The 14053-nt window shown below is 49.8% G+C and overlaps 1 protein-coding gene across 1 annotated transcript in view; it reads right to left on the bottom strand.

The window, feature by feature from the left end:
• NUP188 (nucleoporin 188) overlaps window positions 1-14053 on the bottom strand; it is a 54123-nt gene that overhangs the window by 2249 nt on the left and 37821 nt on the right. The window contains exons 24-38 of the mRNA XM_084798425.1: window positions 13662-13801; window positions 11544-11650; window positions 9695-9901; window positions 9438-9607; window positions 8185-8254; window positions 7827-7894; window positions 7181-7376; window positions 5135-5212; window positions 4803-4888; window positions 4450-4595; window positions 4032-4213; window positions 1615-1815; window positions 1380-1472; window positions 551-709; window positions 31-168 (exon numbers count right to left, since the gene is read on the bottom strand). Coding sequence (XP_084654551.1) covers window positions 31-168; window positions 551-709; window positions 1380-1472; window positions 1615-1815; window positions 4032-4213; window positions 4450-4595; window positions 4803-4888; window positions 5135-5212; window positions 7181-7376; window positions 7827-7894; window positions 8185-8254; window positions 9438-9607; window positions 9695-9901; window positions 11544-11650; window positions 13662-13801 — 2041 coding nt within the window. The remainder of the gene's footprint in view (window positions 1-30; window positions 169-550; window positions 710-1379; window positions 1473-1614; window positions 1816-4031; window positions 4214-4449; window positions 4596-4802; window positions 4889-5134; window positions 5213-7180; window positions 7377-7826; window positions 7895-8184; window positions 8255-9437; window positions 9608-9694; window positions 9902-11543; window positions 11651-13661; window positions 13802-14053) is intronic.

Raw genomic sequence — 14053 nt, 5'->3', positions numbered from 1 at the left:
ACCCCGCAAGAAGCAGTGCTGGAGGCCCACCTGAACATCACGCATGAGCTGAGGCAGATGGAAGTGCCACTCCTTCCTGAAGTGCGAGAGTTGTAGGATGAAGCCCACAGTGTGGTCAGCCTCCTCCAGGCAGGCTAGACTCTGTACTGTCCTCACTGCATTGAGACACTACGAGGACAGCAGAGAGCGCTCAGGGCCTGGCACACATCCAGCTGCCTACAGAGACCAGGTCCTGGGCCGGTTGCTGAGGTGGCTGGGCATTACAATGAAGGCTTCCCCTTGGTCAGGTGACTCAACTCAGCTTTTTTTCTTTTTGGATTTTTGAGACAGGGTTTCTCTGTGTAACAGCCTTGGCTGTCCTGGACTAGCTCTGTAGACCAGGCTGGCCTCAAACTCACAGCAATCTGTCTGCCTCTGCCTCCAGAGTACTGAGATTAAAGGCGTGCACCACCACACCCAGCTTCAACTCAAGATTTCTAAATGAGGGCACTGATACACCAAGTCGTCCAGGCACCTGCCGAGGGGTTCTGTGAGTCAGGTGGCTCCTCACCTGCAAGGCCCGCTCCTGATGAACACCTACAAAGTCTAGGGCCTCAGTCAGGAAATTGTAGCGTAGAGTCTTGAGCAGCCGCTCCATCAAGGACATGGACAGGCGGTAGACCCCTGGCCAGGACGGGGCATCCAGGGACTTTCGAGAAGTGCTGGGTGTCTATGACAAATGGCAGACAGGCTCAGGACTGGTGCCACAGGAACCCATCAGAGCAGCAGAGCCTCTTTGCGGCCCAGTTGCTGGAAAGAAAAAATCTCTTCAAGTGGACAGTTACCACCAGCATGAGCAGAGCTATGAGGGGCAAGGCTACCGACTCAGCAGGAGCAGAAGGTTCTGAGCCGGGGCTGGTCAGCTTGACCACAGCCCTGCCCTATTCTGGCTCTCAACATGCTCCCTCTACATTTAGGGAGGTTGGGCTAGATGAGGAAGATTTAATAGCCACAAGGGTTCTGACAAGAGGTGCTGTGAAGATGATTCCAGACATACCTGCTGGCCAGCCAGAGGTAACTGAGGTCCCTAAGGGCTTTTAGGGTGAGAGGGACATGACGGACTGCAAGTACCAACTACCTTTGAAGTGATGACAACTGTGCAGGCTAATGGCCTGGCCCTGGTTGCACTTACATTGTTTGGTGTTAGGAATCAGACTGGCACCAGGTTCATGCTAAGCACACACTCAGGTGCTTCTTGGCAGCTGCACTCCTCTCATTAGCCATGTGCCACGGGCAGGAAGCTTTGTGCTACCAGAGAACTGGGATAAGAGGGGGGAACAGCAGGAAGGTGGGGCACCTGGCACCTGAGTGCTCTAAGAGGCAAGATCCTGGGCACTCACCTGTCCTGTGCCATTGCTGCTAAGTTGGTACACACTCAAGAGGGGCAAACAGATGCTCTGGGTGATGCCAGCTCCAGCCACTGCTGTGGCTCCCTAGAGGAAAAACCTGTAATTAGATGGAGCCTGAAAAGACTTGGCAAGGACAGCAAGAGAGCTGGGTCAAACGCTGGCTTCCGGGAGCATGGGAACCATTCAACACAAGCAGGTGTCTCTTCCACTCTAAGCAGCCTCCTACCTGCTGGGTGCGAGCCAGGGTGAGGAGCAGGTGCAGTGCAGCCTCAGTAAAATGCAGGTTCTGCTTCATGCGGAGGCTCACCTCCATGGTGGTGAGGAGCGTGGGCAGAATGGGGAGCCTTCGGGTCACTTGTAGCCATGAGTCCCCATCCTCATCTACCTCACAAAGCTCCTTAGCTAGATGAAGTCCCAGGACACACACCTGCTGGGAGCCAAGGGCAAAGACAGGGAACAGTGGGAAAAAGCGGCTGATGGCAGGAAGAGGAAGAATGCTGGCCCTGGGCCTTGTTGCTCAACGCTCCTCTCAGGAGTGTGACTTTGCCACCACTGCATCTTGCCCTGCTCATCTCCTGTCTCTTCAGAAACGGCAAGTCCACCCCACCCTGCCAGTCAAAGTCTGAATAACCTAACCTCTTGCTGACCACACACTCACCTTCATCTCCAACTCTGGGTTCTGTCTAAACATCAGTGTTTTGCACCCAAGATTTCCCTGTGTAGAGCTGTCCTGGGCTCACTCCATAGACCAGGCTGGCCTCAAACTCAAAGAGATCCACTTGCCTCTGCCTCCAGAGTGCTGGACTTAAAGGTGTGTACCATCACCACCTTTTACACACTTACTACTTGAGAATTTCCTATTACTTTGATCATAGTTACCCCAAACGCTCTCAGATCCACCTCCACCTCTCTACCCACCCAACTTTTCTGTTTTTGGTCTGTTTAGCCCTGGCTGTCCCGAACTTGCTTTGTAGACCAGGCTGGCCTTAAACTCACAGCAATCCTCCTGCTTCTGCCTCCTGAGTGCTGGGATTAGAGGTGTGTCACCAGATCCAGGTGAGTGTACCTCTCACTTCTGGAAGGGGTGGGCTAGAGAGGTGGCTGATCATCTGTGAACCCTTGTTCTTGCAGAGAACCCAGTTGTGGTTTCCAGCAACCATGCGGTAGTTCAAAACTACCTCTAACTTCAGGTCCAGAGGATCCGCTGCCCTCTTTTGGCCTCCAGGGGCACCAGGCATGTATGTATGTATGTAGTGTTCATACATATTTGCAGACAGAACACTCATACACATAAAATAAAGCTAAAAAAAAAAAAAAGAAAGAAAAAAAATGGGGCTAGAGAGATGGCTCAGCATCAAGGTGCACTGAGGACTGGAGTTTGGGTGCTAGCACCCACATAACACATAACAGGCCAGGAGTCCCACACGTGGCTCTATCTGCAGCTCTGAGGCATGCACAAACAGTAGGATCAGTAGGGCTTCCTAGCTTACCTCCTACCTGAGAAAACATGAGCCCCAGGTTCAGGAGGAGACCTGCTTCAAAGGAGCAAACGGAGACGGACAGAGGAAGACACTACACCCTCACTCTAACCATGACTTATATCAAGACACTCAAGACTGTGCCCTAGAACAAACACATTTATTGTTGTCACTAATAGTATCACAGAAAACATGCCTCCAATTCTCTTTGGCAGTAGTGGTACATACCGGAAATGCCAGCACTCAGGAGGCTAAGGCAGAAAGAGTTAGAGGATAGCCTGGGCTACACACAGTAGGCGTCTACCTCAAAAGAAGAAGGAGGAGGAGGAAGAGAAAGAAGAAAGAAGAAGAGGAGGAGGAAGAGGAAGAAGAAGAACTGGTAATAACAGGTAATGATCTACAGTTTCGAAAATATTGTTCTAAAGCCGGGTGTGGAGGCGCACGCCTTTAATCCCAGCACTCAGGAGACAGAGGCAGGTGGATTACTGTGAGTTTGAGTCCAGTCTGGTCTACAAAGTGAGTCCAGGAAAGCCAAGGCTACATAGAGAAACCCTGTCTCAAAATAACAACAAAACAAACAATTCCTTCCCCCCCCCCAAACACAAAAACCCAAACAAAAACATTGTTCTAGCTGGGGGTGGGGGTGGGGGTGCATTCCTGTAATCCCAGCACTCAGGAGACAGAGGACCACAGTGAGTTTGAGGCCAGCCTGGTCTACAAAGTGAGTCCAGAACAGCCAAGGCTACACAGAGAAACCCTGTCTTGAATCCCTGCCCCCACCAAAGGGGGAAAAGGAAAAGAAAGAAAAGGTTGCTCTCCCTTGTGTTGTTATCTTTTCTGGAGTCTGGATTGTCATTCCCTCCTCTGCCCCTGCCCTGTAAAGCAGCTCCCCCTACAGGCCCCCCCTGCCCTTACTCACCCTGCTGAGATCGGCCAGTGACCAGACCACCAGAAGATGCTGACCTGAGGCTGGTCACACACTTCTCATGGTCCAATCTTCTGGCCCACGCTGCCTGTCTGACCTGTCATGCTGAAATGGGAGCCCAGGGCCGCTCCACGTGCTTCCCTCAAAGCCCTGAGAGCACAGGGCCCTGGCCTCCTGCAGGGCAGTGGCAGCTGTGCATATAGCTGTCTGCAGGCACACTGCCTGCTGATACTCCCTCACCCCATCACGCTGGTCCTTATGCCGGGGCCGAGGGCAGTCATCTGTCTCCATGCTGTCCTTGTCCTCTGCAGCACCACCTGAAGCCAGGCTGTGGCGGGTCTGATCAAAGAGTGCAATCACCTCTTCTTGGAGGGTCTCACAGACACTGAGGACCAGCTGGGAGTACTGTGGGATGTCACTTACTGCAGAACAGATGAGAAGAGGTGCTGTCACAAAGGCAGGCATTCTCACTGCTCAGCAAGGCTCTCTTTCTAGGCAGGGGCTGGAAAGGCAGTTAAGTACCAAGGGCGAGGTGTCATTCTACTGGGAGGGGAAGGGACGGCAGGAAAGAAAACATTTTCCTGGAGTAAAGATCCCAAGACTCAAAGAAAGCACGTGTGGCCCCATATTAGGAGCTGGTGCCTAGGCTGCTGCTCACCTCGCATCTCCTTCATCTGTAATACTGTGATGAATGCAGAGAACACCTTGGCCTTGGTCTTTTCCATGAGCTGCTGGTCTGCCTGGAGCACCCCCTCTAGGACCTCTGTCAAGGGCCCGAGGATTTCATCCACAGCACCCAGCTCTCTGCAAGAACAGGGCAGGAGCAGCACGGTTCACTCTGTCCCCAGGGCACCTCCCAAGCCACAGGCAGGCCGCCTCACTGCAGGCTCAGCCACCGCAGCCGCCACTGCTACCACCGAGCTGCTCCATTTCAGAGGAAGTATGCTAGACCCCATCTCCCTCCAAGAAAGGAGGGGTCACTCAGGAAGGGTGGGCAGGCACAGCGCTCACCTCTTCCACTGCCGAAGGAGGATGAGCAGCAGAGTACACATCATGGAGCCAAGTCGGAGGCAGTTCACTGATGTTGCAACAAGGAGCTGAGGGAGGAGCAGCAGAGCAGTCAGGCACCTGCAGCTTTTAGGCAGACACAGCTCAAAGGTACAGAGTGTCTGGCTTTGTGCCCTCCTCACCAAGCACTGACCTCATGGGTGCAATCAGGTGCAAGGGGCTGGGGCACCTCTTTACCTCCTGGGTACTGACCCGACTGACCTCTGAGCAACCGTCAGACTGTGAGGTTCCCATGTGACCGTAGGGGAAGGAAAGCTCCTCCCAGACATACTTACTAATGCTTTGGTCCCATCAAGCACATCAAGAAAAAGCTGGCGCCGCACTGCTATGTCAGTCAAGTGCATGATGTCTGCCTGCAAGAGGGCAGGGAAGGGTTAAGAAGGGCTTTATGAGGCCATCGCCAATTGGGCAAGTCAGCATGTCCCCGGCTAAAATAAAGTTTCAAGCCCTGCAGTTTCTGCTTCCCCCTTAGATCTGCTCAGAATCAAGCCTCCTCCTTAGAACCCCATCCTTCCTGTGCTCGCGTGGCCTTCACTCTAGCGCAGCCCTCCCTTCAGTTTTCTGAAACTGGTCTCAGCATGCTGTCCTGCAGGCTGTCCCTGACTCCTGCTCCCCATGCCTGGGCTTCCCCATTAGCGTGAGCCAACCACACCCGCCTTTTCCACCATTCCCGACTACTTCTGGACTTGGCACCTGCAATTTCATCTGTCTAGAGCTCTTGCTCGGCAGACAGGCTCTCCACCTGACTTCTTCACATACTTAGGTATCTGAGCATGGCTTCAAAGAGGCCTCCGTCCCTACTCGGACCTCATGTGCTAACCACCACAGCTCCTTCTGAACCATTACAATCTCAGGGTACAGTTTTCATCTGTGAATTTTAACTGAGCTCCCTTAAGGCCTTTCTCTTTAACCTTCTCTCATGGATTACACCCCAACTGCACTGTCCCCTCTCTCCACTCCTCTCCGTCCCTCCCCCAACCTCTCCTCTCCTCCAGATCCATTTCTCCTCTATTTCCTGCCCCCAGGAAAGAGTAGGTCTGCCAAGGATATCAATGGAGCACGGCGTAATGAGTTACTGTATAACTAGGAACAATCTCTCATATCAAGGCTACACAAGGCAACCCAATAGCAGGAAAAGGGTCCCAAGCACAGACAAGAGTCAGAGACAGCTCCCGCTCCTACTGTTGGGAGACCCCTGAGTCTCACTACGTAGCTCTGGCTATCCTGGAACTCACTCCATAGACAAGGCTGGCATTTAACTTAAAAAGAGACCCATCTGCCTCTGCATACCAAGTGCTGGGATTAAAGGCGTGCGCCACTATGCGGGCTCTGGTTGGAGTCTAAAAGGCAATGACATGGACACTACACTATCATATAGCCAAGCCTTGCAATATAGGAGCCTCAGGGCATCTATAGCTATCACTTAACAGTAACACATACCTATTTCTCCTAGGCTCAAAACTCAGGGCACACAGGCAGTCTGTGCTGAAGAAGTAGTCAGAGATGGGTGAGGTTTTTGGAATAAAAAGGCATCTGCCAAGGCCAGTTATAAATAAGTAAAGATATGGTCCGAGGAAGAACACTTCAGCACCATGCGTTATGACATAGTGCAATAGTGTCAAACTGAAAAATGCCAAGAATGGTGCAAACTCTTCCCAAACACCAACTTTCTCTCTTTAAATTCTAACTGGGAGCCGGGCGTAGTGGTGCATCCCTTTAATTCCAGCACTCGGAGGCAGAGGCAGGTGGTTTGCTATGAGTTTGAGGCCAGCCTGGTCTACAAAGTGAGTCCAGGACAGCCAAGACTACACAGAGAAACCCTGTCACAAAAAAAGCAAAACCAACCAAAACAAAACCCTAACTGGGGAAATGCTTAGTGGGTAAAGGCACTTGCGGCACAAGCCTGATGACCCGAGTTAAACTCCCAGAGCTCACATAACGGTGGGACTGACCCCACAAATTTGTCTTCTGATCTCCTCACACATGTACATACACTAATAGTAAGGAAAAATTTAAAAACTCACTATACACTGAAGAGACAGTGGCCTCCGTTCTTTCCTAGAACCAATGAAAACAAACAGCTAGTTCTCTAAGATGTCCGGGGCTGTGGGAGGCACAGCACCAGAGGCAACGCCACCCCACACATATGCAGGCCCAGCAGCCAGAAGCTTTCAGGACGCCTCTTGGATGTGGAGGACATGCGTCTCAGAATCCTGTCCCCAGCACCTGCCCATCCTCAGCTCTTGGCATATGATTTGCTGCATTTTAGTTCTCAGGGACGAGCTCAGTTTCCTTCCTCCCAAGGAGCCGCATGTGCTTACGTGGCTGGTGGCAATGATGAGCAGCATCCTCCAGGCTGAGACCAGCATCTGATACTCCAGCAAGGACGTGCAGCTGCTGCCCTCTGTTTCAGCCATGTAAACTGCCAAAGACTTGACGTACCCTGACCAGTACGCAAAGCGTTTCTCACTGGAAAACTTCTTGAGTGTATCTTTTAATGACTGGTCCAATGAACCCCTATGGTGTCAGAAAAACATGAACTCCAGTCAGGATTCAAAGTAGGTGGGAGTGAGATGAGCACACGGCAGCCAGCTCTAGAATCAGCTCCACAGTAATGAGCGAGGCTGAGGCCCTTTCAGAACAGCCTCCTCCTCCATCAAATCACAGCCAAGCACAATTTGCTTAACAGTAACTCTCTGAGAACCGTAACAGCCATCAGTGCATGACCAGCGACAGCTCACTAGTCCCTCCATATACTGTCTGCCCTGCTCAGCAACCATGCACTCAATGGCAGGCCTCTACCATCTCCCTCCCCTCAGCTTTGATGACAATTGGCTGGGAGAGTGCTGGAGGCAGGCTCCTCGGTCGGGCACTTGCTCAGCATGCCAAGGGCCTGGAGTCTGACCCGCAGCACCACACAAACAGTAAGAATAACAACAAAACTACGTGGAAGGTGAAAGGACTCACTTAACTACATAGTATATCTCCAAACATATTATCTTCATGATTAGGGCACAGGTTTCCAGGATGCTGGGCTGCGGAAGGGAGCAAACCACACCGATTACACGGAGAAACACCACCTCCACCCCTGACTCCCGCTGAGAGCAAAGACATAAACAAGTAAACACGCTTTATGGAATGCAAACGGGCACCGCAATGGGCAGGGCACCAGGGCCACGGTGTCCCAGAGGACAGGAAGCAGGCAGTGCTCTGCACAAGCAGCTTCTTGTAAAGCACTCTGTGTGGAACTGAAGGCAGGGCCTTTCCCCCGCCTCTCAGACCCTCCTCTCCTCCCAGCCACTCTCCTGCCCTCCACATAGCTCACCTCAGAGGTCTCCGAGGGAGGAGAAAGAGTTCCAAACAGTGGACTGGTTAAATTCTCCCAAAACTTGGGTCTAGAACAAAAACACTTGTTGAAATACCACATTTTCTTTCCCACAGTCCCCCTTACTGGCATTTTTTTCATACTTTAATGTCCCAAACCCAAAATGCTTTTCATAAATCACTTATTCCTATACAAACATAAAAAGTCCACAAGTAAAACTACACCTTTCACTTAAGTGCACCTGGGAACCAGGTGGTAGTGGCTCACACCTTTAACCCCAGCACTCGGAAAGCAGAGGAAGAGGCCAGCTTGGTCTGCAGAGCAAGTTCGAGGACAGCCAAGGCTTACACAAAAACTGTCTCAAACACCCCTCCCCCCAAAAAAAGTACAACTGGGGCTGGTGAGATGACTAAGGCACCAATCACCAAGACTGCTGATCTGAGTTCAATCCCGGGGACTTACACAGTAGAAGTCCTTTGGCCACACAGAGCTCTGTGACATGTGCTTGCAAGCCATGGGGAGGGGTGGGGGTGGGGGTTGGGGGGGAAATAACAGCAACAAAACCTTTTCTTTTCAATTGTTTAAAAAAAATCAAAACAAGGGAGCTAGAGAGATGGCTCAGAGGTTATTCCAGAGGACCCAGGTTCAATTCCCAGTATTCACACGGCGCCTCACATCTTTCTGGAACTCCAGCTCTAGGGGATCTGAAGCCCTCACACAGACATATACGCAGGCAAAACACAAATGAACATAAAATAAAAAATTTTTTAAAAAGCAAAGCAAAACCAACCAACCAACCAAACAAACAAAAAACTAGCTATGCCTTTAATCTCTGCACTTGGGAAGCAGAGGGCTACAGGATCACTGAGTTTGAGGCCAAGGTCTACATAGCAAGCTCCAGGTCAGCCAAAGCTACACATTGAGACCTTGTGCCCAAAAAGCAAATAATAAATAAAATTTAAAAAAAGAAGAAGGCAGGCGCAGTGGGGCACACCTGTAATCCCAGCTCTCAGGGAGGCAGAGGCAGGTGGATCTTCATGAGTTCAAGACCAGCCTGGTCTACAAAGCAAGTCCAGGACGGCCAGGGTTGTCATAGAGAAACTCTGTCTCGACAAACCAAAGACGTGTTCCCAGTACTGAACTGTGTACTAGTATTCTATGCATAATCTGGTGACCTCACAACAAACCTATGTCCATTTTATAGATAGGAACAGTCAAGCTCACAGGCCAGCTACCACCCAGAGGGGACATACTTGGTTCTGAGGACAAGCATAGCGCTGTCCCTACGGTCTTGCCACAGGGCGTGAAGGAAGGCGATGGCTGCACGATGCAACAGGGGTGGGCACCAGTACCGATCCTGCTGCTGGCAATCAATGAGCTCCAGCACCACATGGAGACAGCTCCACACACCAAGGCTGAACTCCTACACGAGGACAGGAGGGCACTCAAATTCTGTAACTGCTTCCAAGAAGCCGCCATCCATCCAGCTTCACCCAAAGCACCAGCTGACCTTGGAGCCGTTGCTGCCATCCTTCACCTCCAGATTCAAAAACAGCTCGATGAGGCCGGGCTGTGTCTCTACAGCAACTGTAAGGAACTCCAGAATCATGACCTTGATGCGCATGTCCTCAATCTTGCTCTGGAGGCGGGTCAGGAAGGCATCTCGAATGGCAGCTGCATCACTGCCCAGGCAAGCATACACTGACATCGGGGCCACCTGGAAAGCAGGACACACAGGTTTAAGGTTCTAGGTCCAGAAAAATTCCAGTGCCTTTCTGCGGAAGGGCACTGAGGATTCCAGGAAATGGAAAATAGGAGAACAATTCAGACATAAATTTCTGGGGTGAAAGAATTTACAGAAGAAACAATAAAAAGAAGCGAGTAAGGGCTGGAGAGCCAGGCCGGTCAGCTAAGTGCTTGCTGCACAAGCATGAGAGCCAGACCCTCAGCAACCACTACAAGCTGGGGCAGAGGAGCCTATGACCCCAGCACTGGGGAGGCAGAAGCAGGAGCCCTGGGTTTGCTGATGAACCAGGGTAGGCAACAAACAGGCTCCAGAGTCAGTGAGACTGTCACAAAAAATAAGATGGGCAGTGATTGAGCAAGACACCCAATGCTGAGCACTGGCTTCAACATACATGTGTACCCATGTGCATATTCATGCATGTATGCATGCACACACATGGATGTTATATATTTCTCATGGCTGAATTAAGTAAAAAAAAAAAAAAGAAGTTATCTGTCTGTCTATTAGAGTGACAAATGAGAATTGATGATGACATCATAGTAAGGATATAAAATTTGATATTAAGAATATAAAGTGCAGGCTGGAGAGATGGCTCAGAGGATAAGAGCACTGTCTGCTCTTCCAGAGGTCCTGAGTTCAATTCCCAGCAACCACACGGTGGCTCACAACCATCTATAATGAAATCCGGTGACCTCTTCTGGTGGTCAGGCAAAACACTGTATAATGATAAAAGTAAACAAACAAAACAAAGTGCAAAGGCTAGAGAGACAGCTCAGTGGTTAAGAACACTTGCTCAGCCGGGCGTGGTGGCGCACGCCTTTAATCCCAGCACTCGGGAGGCAGAGGCAGGCGGATCGCTGTGAGTTCGAGGCCAGCCTGGTCTACAAAGTGAGTCCAGGATGGCCAAGGCTACACAGAGAAACCCTGTCTCGAAAAACCAAAAAAAAAAAAAAAAAAAAGGACACTTGCTCTTAGACGAGCATGGTGGCACACACCTTTAATCCCAGAACTCAGGAGGGAGAGGTAGGCAGACCTCTGAGTTTCAGACCAGCTTAGATGTGAGACTCTGCCTCAAAAGCCAAAACCAACCAACCAAACAGACCTTTTCTTGAAGAGAAGCCAGGTTTGTTTCTCTACACCCACATGATAGCTTATAGCCATCTGTTCTGGGATCCAAACCCCTCTCCTCAACTCTTTGGGCACCAGGCATACAGGTAGTGAACATACACATATCAACACACGCAGACAAAACACTCACACACATAAAATGATCTAAAAAGATAAACTGGGGTGGAGAGCTGACCCAGTGATGACAGCAGGCACTGCTCTTCCAAAGGAACCGAGTTTGACTCTCAGCACCCACATCAGGCTGCTCACACATGCCTGTGGCTCCAGTTTAGGGACCTAACATTTCTAGTCCCACTGAGTGTACATATATCCACACACAAACACATGCAGGAGTACAAAACTCAGCGGTAGAGTGCTTGCCTAGCACACATACCGTCTTGAGTCCATATCAAGCACAAGGCAATTAAAAAAAAAAAGTGGTAGAGAGCTAGAGAGAGCAGGGAAAGCCAGTGTCCCACAACTCCAGCTGGCTCATGGGTCTTACCGTGGCCAAACGTTTTAGCAGCTGGATGGCCAGACGCGGCAAAGCTGGGTCATGTCTGTGGTAGATGTACTTGGCTAGGACAGCAATGAGGTTGTTCCCATGAGCACCTGAAGCAAAGAAAACAGACAGCCTGATATCGGGTATGTACCTAGAGTTCTCCCAAAACACTGTCCACTGGGCCAGAGTAAGTCCAGACAGCCAATTCAGTTTTGTTCAAAGAAGCAGAGATAGCCAAGATTTTGGGATAAGCAGTTCAATACAATGAGTTAATGGCAAAGATACATTTAAAAAGGAATACTCTTTAACAAATAGATTACAAAACCCACGGTACTGAAATTTGAAAGAAAAAAAACTTAAGCCTCAAACCTTAAGGAGTAAGGCCAGTGAAATGGCTTGGTGGGTAAAGGCCTTGCCAGACCTGACTCAGTCCCCCAAATCTGCATGGTAGAGAGAGAACCACAGTCCGCAGTCTGACCTCCACATGCACATGTGTATATGCATGCACACGTGCACACACCCGCCCTCGCCCCTCTGGCCGGACAAGGCAGCACATGTTTGCAATCTCAGCACCTGGGAGGTGAAGAAAGCAGGACCAAGACCTGAAGGACCGACAGGTCAGTTAGGAGGCTCAGAGGGTTAAGGTACTTGCTGCTCACCCTGATGACCATAATTCAACTCCCAGGACCCATGTCGCAGAAACAAAGCTTACACCCAGACATCATGTACACAAACATAATAAATATATCAAAACAAAAGAGTTCAAGGACATCCTTGGCTCTGTAATCAGTTTAAGGCCAGCCTAAGTCTCAAAAGAAAATAAAATAACAACTTGCATCTGCTAACATGCATAAGGCCCTGGGTTCAATGTCCAGCATAGCAAATAAAAAAATAAATTAAAAGGTATAAATGATATAAAATATTACCGAAGATGATATTGACTCATAGATTAAACCAACTTAAAGTCACATGGTGATATGAACCAATGTGTTTTTTAAAAGATTTATTTGTTGTTTATATAGTATTCTGTCCACATGTGTGCCAGCAGGCCAGAAGAGGGCACCAGATCTCATTATAGATGGTTGTGAGCCACCACGTGGTTGCTGGGAATTGAACTCAGGACTTTTGGAAGAGCAGGCAGTGCTCTTAATACTGAGCCATCTCTCCAGCCCCTTGAAGGTTATTTTTATGTTTGTTTTTTTTAAGGGTTTTTCTGTTTGTCTTGCTATACAGACCAGACTGAGGAGGCCAGCGGTTGGTCCTGGTCCCGCTGCCTCTGGAGTGCCTAGATTACAGGCATGAGCTGCACTCCCTATCTCCTCTGTGTACTATCAATGCAGCTGTCTGTTATTTATTCATTTTTATCACGTCTTGTCAGGGATAGTGCTATTATCCCCACCTACAGTTAAGAAATTTGGTGGGGTTTGTTTTTGTTTTTGTTTTTTTCCCCTCAAGACAGAGTTTCTCTATGTAATTGCCCTGGCTGTCCTAGACTCAGTGGCTTTGTAGACCAGGCTGGCCTCGAACTCACAGCGATCCTCCTGCCTCTGCCTCCCGAGTGCTGGGATTAAAGGAGTGTGCTACCACGCCTGGCAAGAACTTTGTTTGTTTGTTTGTTTGTTGTTTGTTTTTAAAGATACAGTCTCACACTGTAGTCATCTAGGTGGTCTAGCACTCTACTCACTAGGCAGCCCTAGCTGAGCTTATCACTGTCATTGTGGATCAGAAATCTGAGACAGAGCCTAAATATGTCTGAGGTTTTTACGTAGCTGACCGAAACCTATATTTGAGCAAAGGAAATCTGAGCCCAGCCTCTATCCTTAAGCATTACTATGTCACCACCAGGAGGCCAGAACATTCCGGGTACAGTGGCACACCTGGAAGGCAGGTGGATCTCTGTGAGTTCAAAGCTAGCCTGGGCTACAATAAGAGTCCAAGAGAGCCAGGGCTACACAGAGAAATCCTGTCTCAAACACACACACACACACACACACACACACACACGCCAGAATAAAGTATGCTGCTGTCCCTTGTTTGCAAGTCTCAGGACATGATGTCCAGACACAGGGCATTCAGCATGTCTTACAGGCAGAAGCGCAGCTGAGGAAGAGAAATACATACCATGCTGTGTGAGAGCCTGTTCCAGTGGGGACACCACATTAGAAGGAGGCTTCAGCCGAATAACATTGTTCGTGACAGAGAATGCCAGCTTCACTGTCTTGATCAGCAGCTGGCCCTGGCCCTGACCTTCTGGTCCATCACTAAGATGCCAAATGGAAATCACAGTTAATTCAGGTAACATGCTTTCACTCACACTGTGTGCTCTCTCATAAATCAGATTCCAATAGGAATTTGAGGAGCTCACTAGTCAAGTTCAGCCAGGGAAGAGATGTCTAACAAAACATGGCAAGGAAGAAAGGGGAAATTTCATGTGGCTCCATGTTTAAACAAAGAACTACTTGAGAGCATGAGAAATGGTCTTTCCTAGAGATTAGTCCCCTAATTGACTGTCT

The sequence above is a fragment of the Acomys minous genome (assembly GCF_964271855.1).
Source record: "Acomys minous genome assembly, chromosome: 10".
In the NCBI taxonomy this organism is placed as follows: Eukaryota; Metazoa; Chordata; class Mammalia; order Rodentia; family Muridae; genus Acomys; species Acomys minous.
This window is presented reverse-complemented; position numbering and strand designations above follow the sequence as displayed.